The following is a 24161-nucleotide window of genomic DNA, read 5'->3' as shown; positions in this document are numbered from 1 at the left end:
GCCACCCGCGGGGCAGGGACCATCTGTCCCCAGCTGGGAGCAGGGGCTAGTGTTATAAAATGACAATATAAATAGACTTCTAGAAAAGAAGAGGCTGTCCAGGTGCAGTAGTCATTTTCTGCAGAGGCTGGGTGGGAAGCCCTGTCTCCCCATCTACCACAGAAAGGGGGTGCAGGGCTAAGGGAAAAGGCCACTCTTCAGACATTCATGATCGACCCCCACCATGGCTCAGGGGGGGAGGGGGCTGTATGTTGAGCAAGGTCTCAGAGACACCCACGCGCAGCCTGGAGGACAGAGGAGCTGGACCTTCCGCTGCACACACGCACACGCACACGCACACGCACGCACGCACGCACACATACACACCTCTTTCGTAGTGTTCTCCCCACCCCCAGCAGCCACACTGCAGGTTTCCAGTGATGGGAGGGCTGCCTGTCCTCCCACAGACAGGAAGACAGGGCCTGTCCCGGAGGTGGGGATCTGGGCGCCTCACTTGTTCCCACAAGTCCCGTAGTTTTAGTCACAAAATCAAAACCGGAGTTCAGTAGTAGGGTCCCCCACACTGCCCCCAGTAACGAAGGCAGTGCCACACGGAGTGTCTCCCAGGCCGGGAGGAGCAGGGGCGGGCCCTCTACTGGCCTACGGCAGGGCAGGGGTGACCCAAGGGGCTCTTTGGTTGAGGGACAGGGCGCCAAGCCTCATCTGGTGCGGTTCTGGCGCATGAGCGGCACGATGCTGGCGGGCGGGCCCGCTTTGGCCAGGAAAGGGTGCCTCAGCAGCTCGGCCGCCGTGGCGCGCTGTGCTGGGTCCCGCACCAGCAGGCGGTCCAGGAAGCCCTTCAGGGATGGCGACACCTGTGGCGGGAAGAGGGGCTGAGTGCCAGTGCTCGCTGCCGGGCCCTGTCCCCTCCTGTCACTTGGGCTGACATCTACTGCCCAGGCTGGCAGGAAAGGTGCCGGTGTCTGAAGCTTGGCCCCAGGGACTCAATCCTCCCCATTTTCGAGGTTTGGTGAGGAGGGGGCAGCAGCAGGGCCCTGGAGGGCCCTCTCCGGGGCTGGCTGCGTGTGTACCCTCCGCCAGGCCAGCCTGAGCACCTCTGTGGGGTAAGGAGGGCGCTGAGCCCAGCACCCAGGAAATGTCAGCCCAGGAGATATCAACGCCCCAGTCCTGTTCACACCCAGTGCTCAGCTGGGGTGTGAGGCTGGGTGTTGCGCAGCCGCCCCCTGGGCGTGTGTCTTCCTCACACCACCTGCCTGCCCATGGGGCCCACCTTGTGCAGGTTCTTCAGTCGGGGTGGCAGGTTGTCACGAATCATCTTCATGGCTTTGAGGGGTGGCTCATTGAAGTAGGGTGGCTCCCCGTCCACCATCTCGATCACCATCACCCCCAGTGACCAGATGTCCACCTGCAGTGGAGGAAGGGATGGCGGGGTTTGTGCTGGGTGGGCCAGGGCTTGGGGGAAGCCTGGGGAGGGGTGGCCCAGTTCTGCTTTGTAAAAATTTGTTAATCCTCACCTGGGGTATTTTTCTATTGACTTTTGGATAGAGTGGAAAGGAGGGAGAGGGAGAGAGAGACATCAATGTGACAGAGACACATTGACTGGTTGCCTCCTGCACGACCCCGACCAGGCCAGGGGATCAAACCTGCAACCCAGGTATGCGCCCTGGACCAGGAATTGAACCCGCAAACCTCCAGTCCTCAGGCCGACGCTCTAACCGCTGAACCATACTGGCCAGGGCCCCAGTTCTGCTTGTCTCTCCGAAACCGGAGCCCCCGGGCCCAGAACACCTGTCTGACACCCCGTCAGCGGACCCCATGCACTCCTCACCCAGAAAGCCCTCTGAAGGGTTTTGCCCACCCAGCCGGTCCCCCTACATTTTGCTAAGCACCCCTGGTTTCCTCTGGTGGACACCCCCCTCCCTCACTCTCAGCTAGGGGTGGGCAGGGGGCGGGGGCATCACCAGGTTGGTTGGGACACGGTACTGGGTCAGGAACCAGCATACGACACAAGCTGAACCAATCAGTCAGCCTCAAGACTGTCAGCCCCATAGTCCCCGGTGCCCACAGGCAGGGGGCCGGGTCCCCGCTGCAGGGCCATCTCTGCTGCCACAAGGGGAGCTCCTGCCCGAGTGGACACTCAGGAGAAATCAGGGCCCGAAGGCGGAGAGTGTGTGGATGGCCAGGCCTGAAGCCTGTTACCCCTAAGGCACAGTTTTGGGGACTTACAGCTTTCAGGTTTTGCTAAATTCATTTGAGCTGGGTTTGTCACTCACAGGCTGTCTTGACTGAGATGTCCCATCAGAATCTCACACCAGTCTCCCCTCCCAGCGTGACCTCCCTGCAGCCCGGGACCCCCCACGACGTGCTTCCCAGGGTGCCTGTCTCACGGCCAGGCACTGGGTCAGGTCCTGCTGACTGGCTGCGGGACCCTCAGGGCCAGGCGGGCGATGGTCGTGAGAGAAGCAGGTCAGTGTGGGCGGCGGGAAGGGGTGGGTTACGGCCACGGCGAAGGGGCTGCCCTCTCTCCAGCCGAGCAGCCCGTCTGTGCTGCCGACTGTTGCCATGTGGGAATTTGTACCGTTATGAGAGATTTCTCTCTTTTTTAAAAAAAATCCTCACCTGAGGATATTTTCCCGTTTATCTTGAGGGGGGGGTAGTGAGAGAGAGAGAGAGATTGGTTGCCTCCCGCTCAGCCCCGACTAGGGCCAGGGACCGAACCACAACTGAGGTAGGTGCCCTTGACCAGAATCGAACCCACGACTCTTTGGTCTGCGGGCTGATGCTCTAACTGCTAAGCTAAACCAGCCAGGGCAAGAGACTTCTCTTTTTAAAATGCTTGCAAAAAGCATCTCCAGGCCAACCAGCCAGGAGCCGGCCACTCTGGCCCTTGCACCAGCTCAGTCAGGGCTGCGGCCACTTCTGCTCAGCAGTCTGTTCTCACTGCCAAGCACTGGGCCTGGCTCAGAACTAGTACCAGGGAGGGAGGAATGAATGAATGAATGAATGAGTGAATGAATGAATGAATGCCTACCCCTCCTCCCGGTGCCATCCCTGCAGACCCATTCCCCACCCAGCACTCGGGCTGTTCTGAACCGTCACAGCATGAACTGGTGCCGACGGCGGAACCACCAGCTGCCGCTGGCTTACCTCTGGCCCGTAGGGAAGGCGGGAGATGAGCTCTGGGGCCATCCAGTAGGGCGTGCCGACCAGTGACTTTCTCCGTGGCACCTCTTTGCTCACTTGGGCGCAGAATCCGAAGTCTGACAGCTTCACCTGGGGCAGGGCGCAGGCAGCGGAGTCAGAGGTGCTGGCGTGGGGAGGGTGAGCAGAGGTGTCCACCTATTTAATTCCTTGGCCTCCAACGTGCTGAGTCTCCACTGTGTGGCCCAGAGGTTAGAGCCAGGCCACGGGAGCTCCACCACCTCTGGCAGGGCCCTCAGGTGTGCCACTGCTCCAAGGTCACACCATCTGCCTCCCAGACAGGGTCTGCCCCGTGGCAGGTGGGAGTAGTGGCCTGAGTCCTATGGGCACCAAGGCTGGTGCAGGCACTGTGCCCAGGGCTGGCTCCCAAAGCTCATGCCCTGGGCCTCTGCTTCCCTAGAGAGTGACGGCAGGCGGCAACCAGGCCCGCAAAGCCAAGGCTTCCCACCTCTTTTGGAGCCGTAGGCCCCTTTCAGACTCTTGAGGACATCTGTGGGTCCTCTCAACCCCGGAAGCCCGCCCAGAGCGTGTACAAGTTCAGGTGGCTTACAGATATCCCTAAAACACATCTGTAGACACCTTCAGGTGTTCAGACTCTAGACTGAGACTCCCAGTGACAATGAGCTTCATGCTGCCACCTCTGTTGTCTGGATTAACTTTCCTGGGGGAGGGCGGGCGAATCACCAAGAATTTGATAGGTCAAGGGGCCCTCCCACTGAGGGTCCACTCTTGGAATACAAATGGCTCATCCGCAGACCTCAGACCTTCAGTTCAGAACACAGGAGGCGGGGTGGGGCCACCCACACGCGTTCTCCCCTCTCTGAGCCCAGGATAAGAGCACAGCTGCCAGCACCCTGCGCTGAGGGCGGAGCCCCCGCCGGCCTGGGCCACCAGTGCCCTGACTCTGGACTGCTGCACGAGGAACGAGCAAGCTGCCCCTCAAGACGCTCAAGGGGGCAGAGCCGACGACAACGGCAGAGGGGGGGCGCCCAAGCCACCGAATCCTCACCCTGCCATCGTGGGTCAGCAGGATGGAGTCACTCTTGATGTCGCGGTGGATGACACCCTGGGCGTGGAGCACAGACAAGGCCTGCAGCACGGCGAGGCACACGGAGGCTATCTGCTCCTCGTTCATCCTGCGTGGGGAGCAAGCAACTGTGGCCAACAGAGCACCGCCCCGGGGCCTGAGGGGACCCAGCCCTGCCCTGGGGCCTGAGAGGGACCCAAGCCCACTCTGGGAGTGAGGGGGATGTGGCCCTGCTGGCTCTGCCACCCCAAGGGGTCTGGAGGGGACTTAGTGCTGTGATGGGAGAGGTCTGAGGGGACCCAGGTCCACCTTAGGGAGCCCAGACAGACAGCAGGCTGGGTGCCAGCCAGGGTCCAGCTGCCTGGCAGTACCTGGTGTGGGTGACGATGTCGGTGAGAGCGCCTCCCTCCAGGAACTCCATCACGACCCAGAGCTCGTCCCCCACCAGGTAGCTGTTGTACATCTCCACCACATTCTCGTGCTGGTAGTCCCGCATGATCACCACCTGGCGTGGGGCTGGATCAGCGTGACGGGAGGAGGGCCGGCCGCCCTACCTTCAGACCTGGCCATCAGCCACCCTCCTGCCCCACCATCCGGCCCAGACTTGGGCCCTGCCACATTGCAGGCCCAGTTCCACCTGTCACTCTTGCTCACCGGGATCACCCTGGACTGCCCTCCCCACTGCCAAAGTCAACAGACCACAAAGGCAGCTTCGGGTCCGAAGCCTCCATTCCAAGGGTGCCCTCTAGCCCATGCACACACATTTCCGATCCCAATGTGTGACCTGTCCTGAGCTAACCTCTGAGTGGCCCTGAAGACCAGGCTGGTGCTGGAGAGGAGGTGGGAAGAGAGCAACTAGCACAAGGCTGAGACCTGGACGAGCATGAGCTGAGGTTAGAGTAAGGGGGAGGGGACTCCCGGGGAAGGGGCACAGAGGCTACAGGCCACATTCCACAGGAGCTCATGGTGACTGGGCTGAGGGACGGGTTCCTGGCACAGCTGAGTGCTGAGTGATCCTGCGTCAGAGTCCAGAGGTTGCCCCCACACAGCCCTCTCTGGAAGGAGCCAGGTGTCTGCCTCTGTAACAAGCTTCCTGGCAGAGAGGCCACCAAGAGCCAAAGTCGAAGGCTGGACAGAGCCAAGGACTTAGATGGAGGTGGGTTTCAAATGCCAGGCAAAGGGCCGGGCCTTTTCCCTGAAGCCTGGGGCCCTCAAGGCTTAGTGGCGGGGGGCGGGGAGGCTGGCAGGCTTGCCCCATGAAGAGCCCTTTGGCTGCTGTGTGGGGATGCCCAGGGGCACCCAAGAAGGAGGCCAGGGCAGGTCTCAGTGGGAGAGGATGGGGCTGTAGGGGGTGAGGCGGGGACAGGCACCAGGGAGGTCCAGGGCTCTGGCCTGGGGACAGGGTTGGTGGGGCCCCTCTGAGACAGGGAACCAGAGGATAGGCAGGTGTTTGGGGAGACAGTTGGGGCTGTGAGGGGCCTGGAAGACACTTAGAAGGTGGAGTTCAGTGGGCCCAAGGGTCCTAGAACTGGGGCTCAGGGAGGGGACAGGAAAGGGACAGAGATGTGCCTGCAGGTATCGTGGGGAGGGAGGAGAGCCCAGCCCTGAAGCGCTGGCCCCGCCCCACGTCCGCAGGCCCTCGGCACCAGGGGCGGAGGGGCACCGGGAGGACGGGGAGGGCAGGCCGGGGAGGCCAGGGGGCCCACCTCGTTGAAGAGCAGCTCGCGTCTCTGCTGCTTGCGCAGGTCCATCTTCTTGACGGCCACCAGACGCCCCGAGCTGCGCACGGTGGCAATACACACCACCCCCGTGGAGCCCTCACCGATCTTGATGAAGTTGTCCAGGTAGGAGCGGGGGTCACCAGGGTCCACCACCAACTGCAGAGCAGCCCGGAACTGCTCATGGGACACACGCTGGGGTTCCCGCTGTGGAGAGCGGGGGCCAGGAGGCCCAGGGGCTGGGGTGCCAGCAGGGACAGCGAGGGTTCGGGCTGGAGGGGCCAGCTGGGGCTCGGAGGAATGGGGGCCCAGCACTCCAGGGCTGGGGGGGTCACGGGCTCGGGCGGGAGGCCGGGAGGACTGGGGGACAGCCAGGCCCCCCACTGATGGCCCATTAGGGGCCATATTGTGAGGCTCCCCCTGAAACAGAAAAGAGAGGAGGCTGTTAGTGGAGGGGCCAGGGGCCAGCTCTGCTGTCCTGAGCAGGGCGAGGCCCGGCTGTGGCACAGACATGTGGTCAGGATGGAGATGGACAGTGGGCTGGGCACAGGTGGGAGTTGGTGGGTGGGGACAGGGAAAACTCTGGGCAAGGGGGCAGTGGTGGGTCCTGGGGCGGGGGATCAGTTACCTGGGCGCCCCGGGATGGGTGGTCCGTATCGGCCCGCGGGTACGTGTTAAAGGGCCGGCCAGCTGCCACTTTCGCCCCACTGGCCACACCAGCAGGCTGGGGGGTGCTGACGTCAGGCCCAGAGAGGGGGCGCTTGTCCCGGGAGGACTCCTGGGGCCCGCCTGAGCCCTCCCTGGAAGACTTGGGCTTCTTCTCCGGCCCCACCCGCCGCCTGTCACCACTGCTGCTACCCCCCTCGCTGCGACCAGAAACCCGGCCGTGGCCCCCCGCTTTCTCCGGGCCCCCTCTGGCCATGGCGGCCTGCTCCGAGGGCATCCCATTTTCCTGGCGGGCACGGACAGGTGGCGGCGGCGGGCTGTCTCTCCTCAGGGAATTGGAGCGTGTCACCGACATGTTCTCAAACTCGTCCAGCAGCAGCGTGAGGGCCCCATCCTTGGCACCTTTGCTGCCCCGCACGATGGTCTGGGGTCCGGGGTCCGGGACGGTGGCAGGGTAGGGGCCGGGCAAGGAGGACGGGGACAAAGGACATGGAACCGACACACAAGGAAAGGACAACACAACACACACAGAGACAAGACAGAGACAAATGAAGAAATGCTATGGCGTGACAATGGGGCTGGGCAGGAGGGCAGCACCAGGAGGCCCCACAGCACCTCATCCCAACACACAGAGCTCAGCTGCCGGAGGGGGCTGACGAAGTAACGTCCCGGGGCCAGGCATCACCTTCCGCCCCCAGCAGGAGGCTGGATGCCCTGGAGGAGCACCGTCCTGTCTTTCTCCTGCTCTCCTAGCTGGGGGGAGGTTCCTGCCCCGTGCGTGAGGGGAAGGAGGGCAGAGGGCACCCCATGCCACGCCACACCACTCGTAATCAGCCCCGGAGAGCTACAAATTACAGGGTGCCGGGGCCAGGGCACAGCGTGGCGCTCCCTCCCCTGCAGCCTGCCAGTGTTGTTAACCCCAAAACCACATGCTGTTCCCCTGGAGGCTGAGGTGGGGTACAGGGAGAGTCAGAAAGGACTGGGCCTTTGGGGTGGCAATGAGAATGCCCATGGGGGCTGGGTGGAGCAGCTGTCCCAAATCCAGCCAGTGCTCACCCTCCATGCCCACCACCCCAATCCAGGCCACCTCTTTGAGTCACAGACTCCAGGGTCCCTGCCGCCCACTTAGCTCCAGGCACACGGGCCTCACTGCTCCTCAAACACAGAGGCAGCCCCTACCTCAGGACCTCTGCACTGGCTGTTTGCTCTACCTGGAACATCTTTCCCAAGTATGCCATGGCTCCCTCCCTTCCTCAGGTCTTCGCTGGAAACTCCACTTCTCAAAGGCAGGCTTTTGCTAATCAGCCATCTAACATGCCAGCCCCTACCACTCCCTATCCCCCTTCCCTGCTTTTCCTTTAGAGCACTTAAAGCCAGAGAACACGCTACCGCTTCCAGGTGCACTGTGTGCAGGCAGCGACTGGCTCTTCCTGTTTCTGCTCTTGCAAAATCCGAGCACCTAGAACAGCATCTGGTATGCAGCAGGTGCTCAATAAACATTTGCTGCCCTGGCCAGTTTGGCTCAGCGGTTAGAGCGTCGGCCTGCGGTCCGGAGAGACCCGGGTTCGGTTCCCGCTAAGGGCATGTACTTCGGTTGCAGTTTGTCCCCGGCCCTGGTTGGTCGTGCGGGTGGCAGCCACTCGATGTGTCCCTTCACGTCGATGTTTCTCTCTCTCTCTCTCTCCCTTCCTCTCTCTCCCTCCCACTCTATCTGTACAAAAAATGGAAAAATATCCTCGGGTGAGGATAAAAAAAAAAAAAAAAAAAAAATAATAAACATTTGCTGAACCAGTGAGGGAGTGAGGGGAGCTGGGGAGCGGCTGTGGGAAGGCAGAGAATATGGCCCCTACCCCTATACTGTCAATTAGTGACATATAAGGACATGGGCCCAGGGCTGCCAGACACCCTGAAGTCAGAATTGTCTCTGACCCCACAAAACTCACCTACTGGCCACAGTGCCCCTGTGGGCCTTGGCTGCCAGCCTGGAGCCTGGCTGTGCCCAGGAACCCAGGGAAACAAGGCAGAAGTGCCTGGGGGGTGGGGGAGGGCTGGGCAGCAAACGCAAGCGCCCCGGGGTCCCAGGACAGTGCTAGCCTGTGAGGCACCTCTGTGTGAATTAAGACAAGGTGCCCCTTCCTCCTGGAGGACACGAACCCAAGCAGAGCCCGTGGCTGGCAGGCCAGGCAGAGGCGAGGTTCTAGGAGGCGCCCTAGTGAGGGCATAGCCAGCACCGAAGCAGTGACAGGGCTGGGTGGGGACAGACTGAGGCGGCCTGCGAGGGGCCTGTGGCTCAACGGAACCAGTGTCCTGCTGGTGGAGGCAGCCGCCACTCGGCCCAGCTGATCAGTCAGGCGAGGCCAGAAACAGAGGTTTGGACATGAAACCTCTCGCTTTTTAAAGCAGTGACTAACTTCAAAATATCCAGAAGCACCCTGCACAGGACATAGGAACACCTCAGTGGGCCACCAGATCGAGACCCGCCCGGGTGGGAGAGTGTCCGCACTGGCGTCTGCGCCCACCTCGCTGACCCCCGCCTCCTCCCGCCAGGCTGGGCTGGGCAACTGGAGAGGATGAGTCAGCCGCAGGCCTGGCCCTGGGCGCGGAGCCTGCTACACCCACCTCCGCCCTGGGACAACCCTGGCTTCGTTCCCCTGGCCTGAGGCCCTTCCCAGTCCACTGCACTTGGGATAAAGTCCACGCTCCCAGGCTGGCTTCCCAGGCCAGGCGTGGCCTCACACTGCCACCAGGCCGGCCTCACTGCAGGCCATGCCTGAGCACCTGAACCAAGGAGACAGGAAAGGGGTTAAGAGCAGGAGCCTTTAAAACAGAACTTGGGCCCTGGCCAGTTTGGCTCAGCGGTTAGAGCGTCGGCCTGCGGTCCAGAGAGACCCGGGTTCGGTTCCCGCTAAGGGCGTGTACCTCGGTTGCAGTGTGTCCCCGGCCCTGTTTGGGTTGTGTGGGTGGTGGCCACTCGATGTGTCCCTTTCACGTCGATGTTTCTCTCTCTCTCTCTCTGTCCCTCCCACTCTATCTGAATAAAAAATGGAAAATGTCCTCGGGTGAGGATAAAAAAAATAAATAAATAAAATAAATAAAACAGAACTTGGTTCAAATCCCAGCTCTGCCTGTTTGCTCAGGATGGCAGAAAACAAAACACAACCCCAGACCAAACCCCAGCGCTCATGTGGGCCTCTTCCTCCAAGTCTCAGGCTGGCTCAGGTGTCCCTCCTCAAAGAAGTGGGTCTGAACCCAGGCCTGGTCAGGTGCCCTCCAACCATGTGGGAATAGGTCTGCCCCGCAGCCCCTCCCACCCCCCTGGGAGCTCTGTGAAGGCCCAAGGTCACGTCTGGGGCACTGCGGTCAGGAACACAGAGCTCTAGGACAGCACAACTTAGGAGCCGGTGTGGAGGGCTGTTGGAGGGGTCAAGGTAAATGTGGGGTTCTCAGGGCTGGGGGTCAGTGTTGAGAGGCAAGGTAAGAGCAGTGGGTGAAAGGCTGGCACTGGGGGTGAGGATGAGTGTGGAGGGTTGGGGTGTATATTTGGAGATCATAAAGATCGGGGGTCAGTGAGGAGATGTCGGCCACAGGGTCTAGTGTGGGGTTAAGGGCTGGGGTCCTGTGGTGGCGTTGGTGCGGGTCAGGAGAGGTGGTGATGGCTGCCGGCATACCTTGGGGGCCTCGTGCTGGATGGAGGTGATGCAGGCGGGGTCGATGAGGGGCTTGGGCCGGCGAGCAGACTCCTCGATGAGGCTCTGCCACTGGCGGGGCAGCCCCGTGAACTTCTGCTCATGCTGGTCGAAGCCCGTGTGCACGCGGTGCTCGAAGTTGGATGGTGCCGAGATCTCTACCCGCTTCTTCTTCTTTCCAAACATGGTGCCAAGGCTCTTAGTACCAGGAGGGTGCAGACTTGGGCTCCTGTGCAGGCCTGCAGGAGGGGGCCACTCATCAGAACCAGCTCACTTCTCCCCGCTTCTCTGGCCGTGTCCTGGTCCTGTCCATCCTTGTCCCCTTCTTGGTCTCCCACTCCCAACCACCTCCACAGTCTGTCCTTCATGGCCCGAGGGATCCCCTGAACAGCTGAGTCAAGTCACATCTCCTCTGCAGAGCGCCCTCTCACTCAGAAGTCCTCCCTGTGGCCCACCCCACAGGACTAGCCCCATCACCTCTTTACTTGCATCTCCCCTTGCTCACAGTGGCGTTCAAGCCTCAGGGCCTTTGCACTGGCTGTCCCCTTCATGGACTACTCTCCCCATATGAAGTATCCATACATGGCTCCTTCCCTCCCCTCCTTCAGGTCTGAGTCCTTGGTGAAACCTTTCCTGAGCACCCCAAGTAAAAGGGCCTCCATGTCCTGCTATCCTTCCCCACATCACTTCACGGCACATTTAATGTCCAGAAATTCTGCTGTTCTTTCCTGTGTTTACCAGTTCAGTCTACAGCCCCACCACTAGAATATCAGTGCCACAGGCGAGGTCTCCTCGGCCCAGTCTTCGGGTGCCTCCCCCGACCCCCGTGCCTAGCGCAGTGTCTGGCTCAGTGACCCGTTCCCAACAGCCTGGCCACAACCGCCCCGCTTTCCCAGCCTGGACTGCGGGCCAGGAACACTGCACCCCTTTGGTTACTTGTTCAGCAAATAGTCACTGCACCCCTGTTCTACGCATGCGGCCCAGGCAGCCTCACTGCGACACTCCCACTTCGTGGGCGAGACCGAGGCTCAGAGGAGGGAAGTTCCTCACCAAGGTCCCACAGTGGGAAACCCCACTTCATGACGAATATTAAGACAAAACAGTCCCTCTTTTTAGGGTCTGGGGTCTGCAGTCAAATACTCCAAATAGTACCAAGCACAGTATAAATGAAAGCTGGTTTAAAAACCAAAGGGGCTGAACGGGAGACATGCGACATCCCACAGGGAGACCAGACAAACAATGGGAAGCGGAGCAAGATGACCAGAGAGCAAATCTCTCCTGCCACTTCCTCTGTGTGACTTTGGACCAGTGACTTAACTTCTCTGTGCTTTGGATCAACCCCCATAGGGCTGCTGTGAGAGTTAAATTAGTTAATACAAGCAGAGCTGGGCACAAAGGAAGGGCCCTGTCCTCGTTTGCTATCTGACGGTTAGGATTACTCCTAGCAGTGTCTGAGGGAGGAGGTGGCTCGAACCTGGCTCCCCTGTCCCACACGGGGGCCCTGGAGTCCACAGACCTGGTTTGACACTGGCTGTGCTAGAAGTACCCTTGGGCGGGTGACGTCTCCTCTTGGGACTTCAGGTTACTCATCTGTAAAATGAATGGAAAGGGAACGTCACTTAGCTTCTCATTCATTCATTCATTCGTTCACTCACTCACTCACTCATTCAGTAATAAGCCATTCCTTTGTGCCCAGCCTGTGCTGGCTGGTGTTAGGGACACAGCGGTGACGGAGACAGCTTCTAACAGCCCAGAGTGGTTGGGACTGGGGTAAGGGAGCACCAAACCCAGCCTGGAGGGATGGCAGGGTAGAAATGAGCGGAGGCTTCCCAGAAGAGGTGCCATGTGAGCTTAGACCCAAAGGACAAGGGGAAACACCCAGGGTGGGAATTTTGTCTGGTGCATGGCTGGCTTCCCAGCAGCTGGCACAGTGCCCAGCACAGGGTCAGCCACAAGCTCAGTGAGTCTTACGACCTATGAGGATGCTCAGAAGCATGTCTGGGATACGGACCCTCCAGCCCCTAGCTGGCTTCATGTGGGAGAGCGAATCCTTTCCTGTGGGAGCAGCTCTGTGAGGTGAGGCCACATAGGCTGCCACCCCTCGCTCAGAGGAAGGCCCATCACTGGGCAGCCTCCCGGAGAACCGGTTTGGCAGTGAGAGACAGGTGGGTGGGGACCCAGCAGCCAACCTGTCTCAACTGGTCTGGGCCTCTTGGCCAGCAGGTGGCCAGAGCCAGGTCTGGCCAGGGCTCCCTAGCCAGCCCACTTTCCTGCATGCTCTAGGGACCCCTGCTGCCTGGATTTGGGGTGGGACAACCCTGGTCAGGAAGGGGGCCCCTTTGCCTCTGCCTCAGCCCCTTCTATAGCCCAACCACGCCAGAAGCCCCTTCAGTGTCTCTCCCCAATTCCAGTCTGAACACTGGCCAGCCCTCCCTCCCGCACTTCCCCTGATGGTGGCCTGACCCACCCTGTTCTTTCATCCTCTCTCAGCTTCTCTGCCCTCAGCTGTCTTTCTAGTTCCAGTTCTTTGCTCTGTCCTACTCTTGACCCTCTCCCATCTTCCCTGCTCTGTCACCCCAGATCTTCGTCCTGTCACCTCCTTCACTGTCGTCCCAGATGTGCCCCCTTTGGCCCCAGACCCAGCCTCACTCCTCCCCTTGGTCTCTCACTCTGCCCTGCCCATCCTCCACCTCCTGGTCCCGGCCACTGCAGGACAGTATAAACCACGAGGCCACTTATTAAACCCAGGAGAGGGAGGGGCCAGGATCCAGGTGGGGTGGGCAGGAGGCAGCCTGAAAAATGGGGCAGCCAACCCCGAACCCCTACCCATAAACCCCCAAGCCACTCTGCACAGTGCAGCCAGTCCACCCCCAGCCAAACGTGAGCCCAGAGGGGAAGGGGGTGGAGGGGCACACCTCCGGATATTTGCCAGGGGCCACCCCTTCCCTCTGGGCACTGCACGGAGGGCAGGACAAACAGAGGAACTGACCCTGTTTATAATGATCAGGCGAGAGCCCCGCCCTGGGGCAGCTCCAAGTACAGCTGGCTCCTTCACCAGGCCCCCCTCCTCCAAGTCCCAAAGCTCCTGATCTTACGGGGGCCTCAGAAGAAAGGGGAGAGGAGCTGCTACTTAAAGGTAGGGGCCTGCACCAGGAAAGGGGGTTGGGGGGATAGGCAGAGTGGTACTGGGGCTAAGAGTCAGACAGCCGAGCTCAAGCCCGGGCTCCACTGCCACACACCGTGCCTCCTCACTTTCTGTGCCCATGACCGCAGGAGCCAACACACCTTGGTAGCTCACTGTGTGGCCTGGAGCCGGCAGCTCAGCCGCTTTGTGCCTCAGTTTCCTCCCCTGTTAAAAGAGGGCTAGGACAGGACGAGCTTCCCGGAGTCTGTATAAGGAGCCACAGAGAGCGCAGGCACTGGCGGTCAGGCCCCCAGGCAACTGTGCCACCATTAGAGCAGCAGCCAACACTGACTGGGTGCTGGCCGCTCTTCTCAGGGCTCAACCCGAGCCCTTCATTCACCCTGCAGAGACCTGACCGTGTGTTACAGACAAAACAAGCAAACAAGCACACACACGAGGCACAGGGGGGACACACCACTTGCCCAGGTCACACAGCTTGGTAGCAGCATGGACATGCGATTCCAGGCCCCTCCGACCCAGAGCCGAGCCCCAGTCTTGGGTTAGGAGCAGCAGCCTCTTGGAGTCTTGTGTACTAGGCGCTGCTTGGAGCTCTCGGTGTCTCATCCCGTCCCACCCTCACAATAACCCTCATCATCCCCAATTCAGACGGGGACCCCGAGGCTCGGAAAAATGAGCCCCCTGTCCAGGCACCCAGATTTGAACCTGGAGAGTTGGATACCGAAGTCCAGGCTCCTGTCCTGCCTGAGGGCTACAGCGATGCTACCATCATTGTCATCAGCACCTCCAAGGTAGCTCCTGGCCTCCCCCTCCCCTGCTCCCAGCCCAGACCTTGCCCTTCCTCTCCCGCCCTGAACTCTTCTGGGAGGGGGGGATCCCACTTCCTATCTGACCTGTCTGTCCCAGGCCCCCAGGAGCAGCAAGAGACGGCACAAAGTGGGGCTCTTGACCCCCTCTCCCAATGTTTCCTTATCTGCCTTTCCCACGGGCCTTTGGCCTGACAGTCTGCAGCAGAAAAGATGTCTGAAAGCCAGTCCCTGCCACCACACGTGGCTTCGCTGAGGCTCAGCCCCAGTACTTACACTGCCATCACCACGAAGGGACCCCACGATGCTGTGCAGGTGCTGATGCTGAGCTCACTGACTACCTACAACTTCAGTGAAGCAGCTATTCTCACCCTCATTTTGCAGATGTGGAAACTAAGGCTCACAAAGTGAAATCCTGCACCAAAGGCACCAGAGCTGGGCCTGGAGACAGTCCGCTCCACTCGAGTCGACATCCTTAAACCCTACGCTGGCCCCCAAGGCTCCTCCTGTAGCCCACAAGACCCATCACCTCTCCCGCCCTGTCCTTCCTCACGCCCCCTCGCTCACTGCTTCAGCTACACAGACTTCCTCACTATTCTTCAATGCCCCCACCTCAGGGCCTTTGCACTGCTGGCTGCTACCTGATGGAACTTTCTTCTCACTGATTTGCACATGGCTCCCTCCCCCTATATCTGTGCTCAAATGTCCCTGTTCCTGTCCTGTCTCTCTATGCCCCCTTTCTCTGCTTTATTCTTCATTGCATTTGCCATATATTGTGTGTGTGTGTATGTGTAATTCTTCAGTGTGTCTCACCCATTAGAATGTCAGCTCCATGAAGCAGGGCCTGTCATCCGGATTACTCCCCACTGTACCCCAATGCCTGCAACACAGCTGGGCCCACAGCTTGCAGTGATTCATCTGTACCCACTACGCTATTCCCCAGCTCTCGTGCACGAGCCTCTGCCCAGGCAGACTTGTGAACTGGCAGAGAAAGCCCTGGAATCCAGAGACAGAGCGTGAACCAGTAAGCGCAGACAGAACAGAGGACAGTGTGAGGCCACCAGCTAGGGTACAGACACCTCCGAAGTCGGTGTCTGATCCCAAGAATGCAGGCACATTTTGCATCAAACTCTAAAATGTTTGTTTAAGCCCTGGCCGGTTTGGGTCAGTGGTTAGAGCTTCAACCTGCAGACCAAAGGGTCGGGGTTCAATTCCCAGACAAGGGCACATACCTGGGTTGCAGGTTCGATCCCAGGCCCGTCGGGGCGCGTGCAGGAGGCAACCAATCGATGTGTCTCTCTCACTTTAATGTTTCTCTCTCTCCCTCCCTACCTTCCACTCTATCTACAAAGCAATGGAAAAATGTCCTCAGGTAAGGATTAACAACAATAACAAAAAATGTTTGTTTCAACATTTACATTCAACATGTAAAAAATCTTTTACATTAAATAATGTCTCTTGTGAACAGGCAGTTTCCCGCCTGCCCCAGCAAACACTGCAGATTTTCCAGGTGCCCTCACTGGCTTGTTCTACCTCTGACCTTTCACGAGAGGAAAATACACCCCCCCCACCCAAGGAAGTCAGACCACTGTGTGCCGGCCACTGTGTGACAAGGCTGTCTGGGTGTGTGAGCACGTGTGAAATGTGTGCCTCCTGCTCCCAGCTCCCCACCAGGCTCTGCAGAAAGTTGCTCCCTGGAAGTGAAGGGAGCTGACCCAGCTGGAACCAGGGGTCCAGGGGCACAGAAGGGGATGTGACTGGGGTCACAGCCACCTTTTCCTCTTCACCAAACTGAAACCCTAAATGAGGAAGGGGACCAGGAAGCGCTCACTGTCCCCAGCCTGCACTCAGGGCTTCACCACTGGCTCCTGCTCCGCCTTCTGCCACGATCTTTACCTACCAGCTCCCGGAAACCGCTCCCTGCCTCAGTTTACCTCCCACCTCCCTGGGCTGTGCTGTGACAGTAGAGGGGGAATCGGCTTGCCTTCTTGGCCGACAGCAGGCTCCTCACTGCTCCCCCTAACACCCCACGCTCTTCCCACCTCCCCACCCTCCCTCAGCTCTGCTGCCCCACTGCCCAATCTCTCCCAGCCTTCCCACCACCAGCCTAGTTCCTCCAGGAACCCTCACACACCTCGTCCCCAGACCCTGCCTCAAGCTCTGGGACTGACACGTGCCCCTTCCTGGCAAACACGTACTCTATCCACAACGACCCCATGCCGCTCACACACCCACCCACTATCCAAACGTCACCCAGGCCCGATATGTGCCAGGCCCGGGGCAGGGCGGACAGCAGTGGCCTGAACAGCCAGAAACAGCCTGGCCCTTACAGAGCCGACATTCTAAGGGGAAGGAGACTGTCAACATGAGAGAAATCAGAAAAACAGCGAGTAAGTCAAATGACTAGTGACAGAAGAAAGGTGAAGCAGGGTCTGGAGGGTAAGGGGAAGTCAGACTTTGGTGAGGTGGTCTGGAAGGGCCTTGTTGAGAAGGTGACACTTGAGGAGGGACCTGAGTGGGGAGAGAGGGGGAGTCCCGTGGGTACCTGGAGGAAGAGCACTGGGCAGCCAGAAGAGCCAGGGCAAATGTCCTGAGGCAGGAAAATGGCCAATGCAGTCAAAGAGCAGAAGGGAGGCCGAGTGACTGGGGCCTGGGGAGCGAGCGAGGGGGCAAGTGATGACAGGGGAGAGCACCTGGTGGTGGGAGCAACTGAGTGGGAACTTGTGGGCGTGGGGAAGCCCTGGCTTTGTCCTGAGTGAGATGGAGCCATAGGACTCTGCGCAGGGAGGAGGAGGATGTGATGGTCCAGGGAGAAAGGGTGGAACGTGAGGGTGTGGCAGGGGGAGAAGTGGGCAGGTCCTGGGCTCACTGTACAGCTTGTGTTGGTAAGCTCTGGCGAGGACCAACACCACTTTAGTAGTTGCCGGGCAGGGTGAGGTCCCCGGGGGCAGGGGCAGGGTCTAGTCTTGCCCATCACATCCCTCAGCACCTGGCATATTCTGGCATTTGGGCCGCTCTCTCCAGGCCCTTAGCATCACCTCGCGTATTATGTGGTGATGAGCGTGTCTATGGGGATCTCCTGTCAGTGGCTCGGCAGGCAGGAACCACATTTCTATTGGCTGTGGCCGGATCCCAGCACCTAGAGCAGGTCGCCCCTTCGAGGTGGCCAAGTGGATGGAGGAGACACACACATGCTTCGCTGCTGACTTTGGCCTGGGCCTATGCCAGGCATGCAGACTGGGCCAGGATGAGCCCTCTAAATAGTTCTTGGATGAGTGGGTGGGTGGGTATGGAGTCCTTCCTTCCTGTTTCTCAAACCAGGAAGCAAGCCGAGAGGGGAAGTCACTGCCCAGGGCTGCCTAGCACCAGGTCACAGAGGCACCCACTCTCACCCAGAGAGGCCTTGGGGATGCCCCTCAGCCTCCTACTTCCCAGCAGCCCTGGCTTGAGCCAAAGCCTCCACTCTAGACAACAGAAGCCAGAGGTTTATGGGAGAAGAGCCAGGACAGAGAACTCCACTAGTGATGACTGGAATCAGGATAAGAAAGGCTGCCTTGGTTAGGAGGGAATCTGAAAAAATGTTAACTAAACAAAACACTCCAAGGGCTTTCCCCTTGGCTCAAATTGTGACCTAACATGGCACTGCGCAGTGGGCCCTGCCAACCTCAGGACCTTGCCTCTTCCCCTTACTTCACTCCAACCACACCGGTGAGCTCTTCTTTCGTTTTGGACACAGGAATCTTGTTCCAGCCTCAGGGCCTTTGCACCCACTACTTCCTCTGCCCAGAGCAGTGTGGCTCACCCTTTCTTGATATTCAGGTCTCAGTGTAAATAAAACTGCCTCAGAGAGGCCTTTCCTGACCTCCTGACACAATTTGCACCTCTGCTTTATATTTCTCCATGGTGCTTATTACCACCTGGCGTCATACACCTGTTGACTGTCAGTCCCCTCTCACCCCTCCCCTCCGCAGAATGTCAGCTCCCGGAGAGCAGGGGCCTTTGTTTTGTTCTTGCTGTATCCCTGGCATCTAGGGCTGGGCCTGGGCATACAGTAGGCACTCAGTAGATATCAGTGGAACAAAGAAGTGATGCCCTTGCCAGTGTGATGAATCTGGACCCTGAGGAGAGGCAGGGAAGGGTGTTGGGAACAGAGGGCAGACAGAAGTCCCCAAGGCCTGTCCCACACTGCCTGGAATCTGACCTCGATGCCTGAGGAGAAACTGGGGCCCAAGTCTTTAGAGAGTGAACCTGGCTATTTAGTAAATAACCGGGTATGTGTTCCAAACATAAGTAGTACCCCGTTGGGAGTCCATCCCAGGTCCTGCCCACAGCAGGGAGGCCCCCCGGAGGCATGTGACCTCGGCTGGGAATCTGAAGAAGGGGCAGCGTATTTGGATTACAGCAAGAGGCAAGTCACATCCTGGGAAATTCTGCGGGGAATCCACGAGTGGCCCTAAAGGGTGAAGTCCCATAGAAACAGCCAGATCAGGGTTCACCCTGGCCTTGGGGAGCAGAGCCCGGAGTCAGCCGTCTGGGGAGTAAGGAGCAGTCCTGCTCCTTGAATCTGGGTCGGATGCAGCACCATCCTCCCCACCAGGCCTTCGCACAGACTGTGCCAATACAAGGGCTCAGCAGGCAGATGTGGCTAAGAGCTGACTGCCCAGGATCGGGTACCAGCTTCACCACTGCCAAGCTGTGTGCCTCTGAGAAAATGACTCAACCTCTCTGGGCTGCAGTGCTCTCGTCCGCAAACTGAGGGGAATGATAGCCTCTAGCTCCCAGGAATGTCTCAACAATCGAACATGATGACATGTGCAATGCACTTAGAACAGTCCATGGCACCCAGTGGGTCCTCATTACATGGTAGGTAGCTGCGGTTATTATTACTGCCATTGTTGTTGTTGCTGCTGCTGAATGAATAAAGGAACAAATTAAAAGAGGATGCTGGGTAAGGCCCTCCCCCGGCGAGGGCAAATGTGCTAGTCTTACTACCTCTATTAAGTCTTATTTTCTCCAGGGCTGGGATGGGGGAGTGTCACTGGCTGCCACTATCTGAGGACACATCTGCCTCTCCTGCTGGACTGGGAGACTCCCAGAGGACAGGGTCTGGGGCCACCTCAGCCACCCCATGTGCCCAGCCCTGCCCAACAAAGGGGGCACAGCTCAGAGTGTGGCTGAATGAAAAGATGCGGCTTCTTTTACCCAGCTGGGCCCAGGCCGGAGCCCTGAGGGAAGCCAGTTGGCTCCTCTGGCAGCCCCAGGCTTGAATACCCTCCCCTCTCCCGGCACAACAGGGCACAGACACAAAGGGTCCTGTTGGTATCCCTCACCCCCAAGGGGCACCCAGGTGGGGATGAATGCCACAACAAACCTGAGTGTGGGGGAGCCCACAGAGACCGGGGAAATCAGATTAGACTTCATTCATTCCTCCCTAAAGCAGGGCAGGAGGGAGGAGGGAGGGAGAGGGTGCAGGCAGAAAAGAGGCTTTGGAGCCCTCCCAGGCCACTGGAACCCAAACCCTCCCCTGCCACGCAACTCCCTGCCCCCTCCCCCCACGACACTGAAGCACATGAAGACGCTCCACAGTGACAGGTCATCTGCAGAGACCATGACACAGACGCAGCATCAATGTCCAGTCATACAACCACAGACGCACGGAACACGTCAGTGGTCACAAAGAAAACCCTGGGTGGCCAGAGACAGTAGCAGCCGCCTCAGCCCCACACAGGCAGCGGCTATAAGGAGCCTGGGCGTGGAAAGGGACAGCGTACTCTGAGCCTCAGCTCCTGCCTCTCAGAATGGGTCCCCGCAGAGTGGTCCAAGAGAAATGGGAGGCATCGGTGGGAGAACACAGGGAAGCGGTTTTAAAGAGGGGTCTGGCTTAAAGGAAGCTCTCAACATGGAAATTGGACACTAGCACAGCCACAGCTGGGTCCCTGAAGCCTCCATTGTCCCAGGACCCCTCCAAAAACACTGTAAAGACCCACATACATCCCAGAGATGCAGGCATTCCTGAAAGAGACCCACAGACACATACCAATGACACACACGATACAGACCTACACCACCTACAAGCTCAGGCACTTGCATGAACACACACAATTCCACAGATACTTCATACCGCTGGACTTGCCTAGAAAGGCAGACCCAGGACCCCATACACACACCAGGAACACTCCCCAAGACACACACCACAGACCCACATGAGCAGAGATCCACACATAGTAGGTAATGAGCCTCCATGGCAGACACAGGCAGAACCATGGCCAACTTCAGGGTCAGTCACCCAGAGTGACCCAACCGAGAGAGGCATAGCTCCTCAGACCCACCCCATGCAGACCAGACCCCAGGAAGGCACCCCCACCGAGGTGCTGAGACATGTGGTAGACACCAGCCACCACCAACACACAGAAACACTGCCACACTGCCCCTGGCCCCAGGAAAGGTGTGGCCCCTTGATCACATGCTCATGCTGGCTCAGGTGACCAGGCAGCAGGACTGCCCTCCTCACACACAGTGCAGCCCTCCCCTTCCCTCCCCTCCTGCCTGAGGCCAGGCCCGCTCACCTCCACCATCCTCTTCCCTGGGTCCTGGGTCACCCTCAGTGGGTGAGCCCAGACAGAGGCTTCCAGCTGGAGAGCAGGGAGCAGGTATCAAGGGGCTCCCTTGGCCCTCGACATGGGCACCCACCAAGGAGAGCTAGCTGGGCTCTGTGCCCCAACCTCCCTGGCAGTGGGTGGTGACGCGGCCCTGCCCTGGCAGGGTTGAGCTCACTGTGGCTCCAGCCCACGAGAGGGGGGAGGGGGAGAGTGTGAGGGAGGGACAGAGGGAGGTGGGCGGGGCCAAGCCTGGAAAGCCCGGGCCACATCACTCACAACTGTCCTGGCAGAGCGAGGGGCTAGACAAGGACACAGGAAGAGGGGACTCCAACCATAGCTCTTGCTTCAGGGGGCCAGTCCCCCACTAGTCCCCCCACACCCCCGCCTCGCTCCCATGGCAGGCCAGGGGCCAGGGAAGCAGCGCAGCCGTGCCTGAGAGCAGCTGGCAGGGCCGCTAGATTTGAAACAATGACCCGGGCTGGGGGCAGGACCGAGGGACGGGGATCTGATATGGAGAGATGGCTGGAGACCTGGGGCTTGCTGCATTCCCCACCCCACTACTCCAGCTGCGAGTCCAGCAAGAGCTCAGAGAAGGCACACTGGAGGCCTCTCCAGCTCGGCCCCACTCACGCGTGAGGACGAACCCAGGACTTGCAGACTAACCAGGAGGAAGATCAAGTTCCTGGTGAAGGCCCCACATCACCATCGCTAGGTGTGAGAGCAGGGCTAGGAGCTATGGATGGCAGGAATGGGGAGACAGAAAGGCGGGAGGGCTGTGCCAGGCTGCTGTCTTCCCAGGATGCAAATAACCCTTCTGAAAAGAAGTGGCCTTACTCTTAGCCTTGACACCATGAGGTCATTAGACTCACTGCTGCCCTCAGTGGACAGGTACTTTATGTGGGCCATTTACAACAGGAAACTGGCCTGGAGAGGTCGTGACATGCCCAAGGCCCACGGCAGGGAAGTTAGGCACCTGCCATCGTCCCAATGCCTGTGCCCTAAACCAGCCTCTCTGAGCAGCAGGCCAGCTTGTTCAGAATGCCCATTCCAGAACAGGGGAGGACACTCGGGGATGAGAAGGCCCTGCGCTGGCCCTGCCTCACAGCCCTCGCCCTTCGGGTCTCCCTTCCTCTACAGAGCCCTCGCTGGCCCAGGGCAGAGCTCTTGGTGCACGGTGGAGGACTTGGGGGACAGGGTCAGGCTGCCTGACCCTACCTCAGGCTGCTCCCGCAGGATGTCCTCCCTGACACCCTAGGCTGGGTCTGTCCCAGTGCTGCTCCTCCAGGCTGTCACTGTCTCTGAATGTCTGTTGTCCCCATTGGTTCACACATCTGCTCAGCTCCTAGCACACACCAGGCAGGCCTGCTGGAGGCTCTGAGAATTCAGCAAGGAACAAACTAGACAAAACCCCCTGCCTTGGGGGCTGACATCAAGTAGGACTGCTTCCTCACTGAGGGGTCCTGTGATTGACAGGGACAGGGTCTGTCAATCAGGGTAGGTGCCTGGGTCCAGGACAAGTGTCCAGTCAGAACAATGAGTGGCCGAGGCAGGCAGAAGAACAGACACCTGTGTCCTTCCCACTCCTCGGCAGTGGCCAACTTCCACAGGACTTCATCACTCAGACCAGAAGGGCCTGGAAATCACTCAAACCCCTTCCTGTCCATCACCTGCTTAGCAAGCCAGAGGCTCCCAGCAGGACCTGGGCTGGGCTTGAGGCCACCGCAGGGCAGGTAGGGGACCCCAGAAGTCCCAGATCCCAGGCCACCCCTCCCCCACCAGGGTGGAGCACCTGTCAGGCAGCCACCCAGACAGGAGCCAAGTGGGGCGGCTCCCCTAACCTCCCCAAACCAGACAGGCTGGTTTGGGCTCTGGTGGGGGAGGTGGTCAGGGATTGGGCAGTTGTGGCCAGCCAAGGGGAACTAGTTCCCAAGGGGAGGGACAGGGGAGAGAAGGGAGAGGGAGGAAGAAGGGAGCCTCCAGAAGTCTCCTTGGAAACAAGGTGTTCTCCTGGTGATAGGCCTCAGGGGCCAGGAGAGGTCGTCCAAGATCCTCTCACACCGGAACAGATCTTTATTATAAAACTCTTTAGACACACCCCAAAACAGAGACCAAACCAGTGAACCCCCATAAAATCCACCGCTCCCAACTATTAACATTCTGCCATGTTTGGGCTTCCTCTCTGCCCTTTCTTTCCTTTCTTCCTCTCTGTCTCAGTGTCTGTATAATACAGGCACATGGTTCAAAAGCCAGTGGCACCAGAAGGTCAACAGCGACAGGATGGCCCCTCCTGTCCTGTCCCAGCTGGGCCCCAGAATCAACCTCTGCTAGTTTTTATTTCCTTTCTGAGAGCGCCTACAGATGCATGTGTGTGTGCAGGTGCACCCACATGCTTACACACTCTTTTATAAAAACCATAAATGGCAGCACATCACACAGACTCCTCTGCACCTGCTTTTCTCAAGAACATTCCTTGGCTCTCCTGTGCTGCAGACACCAGGAGGAGTTTGGCAGCACCCAGCAAAGGAGAAGATGCACACTTGGGACCTGGCAAGAGCCCTCCTGGGTACCTACCAAGCAAAATGCGGCCCTTGGGTCCCAGGGACATGTGTGGGAAGGTTCACGAAGCACAGCCTGAATCTGCCCGAGACTGGAAATACACGAATGCTCATCCATGGGAAGCGGATAATGAACTGTGACCTACTGGCTCCATGAACTAGGACACACAGTGACAACGAATGGCCACAGCTTAAACAACATTATCAAAAAAAGCAAAACGTAAAACCCATCCTAGGATTTTGTTTAGAAAAAGTTCGAAACCAGACAAAATGAAATACACTGTTTAGGGATGCATACAGAGGTGCTGACCAGCGAGATAAGCAAAGTAGTGACTGCCTAGGAGTCAGGGGAGGGGCTGCTGCTGGGGCTGGAGGGCCTGGGAGGCGGGGCTGCGTGGGTCTTCCCTTTATAGTAATTGGTTATGTTGTACACTTATGCTTTATCACTTTCCAGCATGTATACTAACAATTTATAGTACTTAAATTTTTTTTCTCTATTAATTTTAGAGAAAGAGAGGAAGGGAGAGGGAGAGGGAGAGATAGAAACATCGATGAGAGAGAACATTGGTTGGCTGCCTCCTGCATGCCCCCCCACTGAGGACTGGGCCCACAACCTGGGCATGTGCCCTGACCGGGAATCAAATCAGCAACCTCTTGGTGCATAGGTCGATGCTCACCCACTGAGCCACACCGGCCGGGCAATTTATATTACTTTAAAATGTTATTTATAGCCTTGGCCGGTGTGGCTTAGCAGTTAGAAT

The 24161-nt window shown here is 58.9% G+C and overlaps 1 protein-coding gene across 3 annotated transcripts in view; it reads right to left on the bottom strand.

Moving 5' to 3' along the window:
* Window positions 1–335: 335 nt before the first annotated feature.
* PAK4 (p21 (RAC1) activated kinase 4) overlaps window positions 336–24161 on the bottom strand; it is a 46715-nt gene continuing 22889 nt past the window's right edge. Inside the window, exons 1-10 of one of the 3 annotated variants that reach the window (XM_036274570.1) lie at window positions 20813–20898; window positions 11815–11888; window positions 10281–10537; window positions 6575–7036; window positions 5935–6366; window positions 4600–4733; window positions 4211–4337; window positions 3148–3273; window positions 1271–1405; window positions 336–854 (exon numbers count right to left, since the gene is read on the bottom strand). In XM_036274570.1, the coding sequence (XP_036130463.1) occupies window positions 699–854; window positions 1271–1405; window positions 3148–3273; window positions 4211–4337; window positions 4600–4733; window positions 5935–6366; window positions 6575–7036; window positions 10281–10484 (1776 nt within the window). In that variant the 5' untranslated portion in view covers window positions 10485–10537; window positions 11815–11888; window positions 20813–20898 and the 3' untranslated portion in view covers window positions 336–698. Of the gene's footprint in view, window positions 855–1270; window positions 1406–3147; window positions 3274–4210; window positions 4338–4599; window positions 4734–5934; window positions 6367–6574; window positions 7037–10280; window positions 10538–11814; window positions 11889–20812; window positions 20899–24161 lie in introns of those variants that run through there. The other 2 variants (XM_036274569.1, XM_036274571.1) reach the window with 2 other exon arrangements.

This window comes from Molossus molossus, unplaced genomic scaffold, assembly GCF_014108415.1.
Source record: "Molossus molossus isolate mMolMol1 unplaced genomic scaffold, mMolMol1.p scaffold_m16_p_21, whole genome shotgun sequence".
Taxonomy (NCBI): Eukaryota; Metazoa; Chordata; class Mammalia; order Chiroptera; family Molossidae; genus Molossus; species Molossus molossus.
Note: the sequence above shows the minus strand (reverse complement) of the source record. Positions and strands in the feature narration are given on the sequence as shown.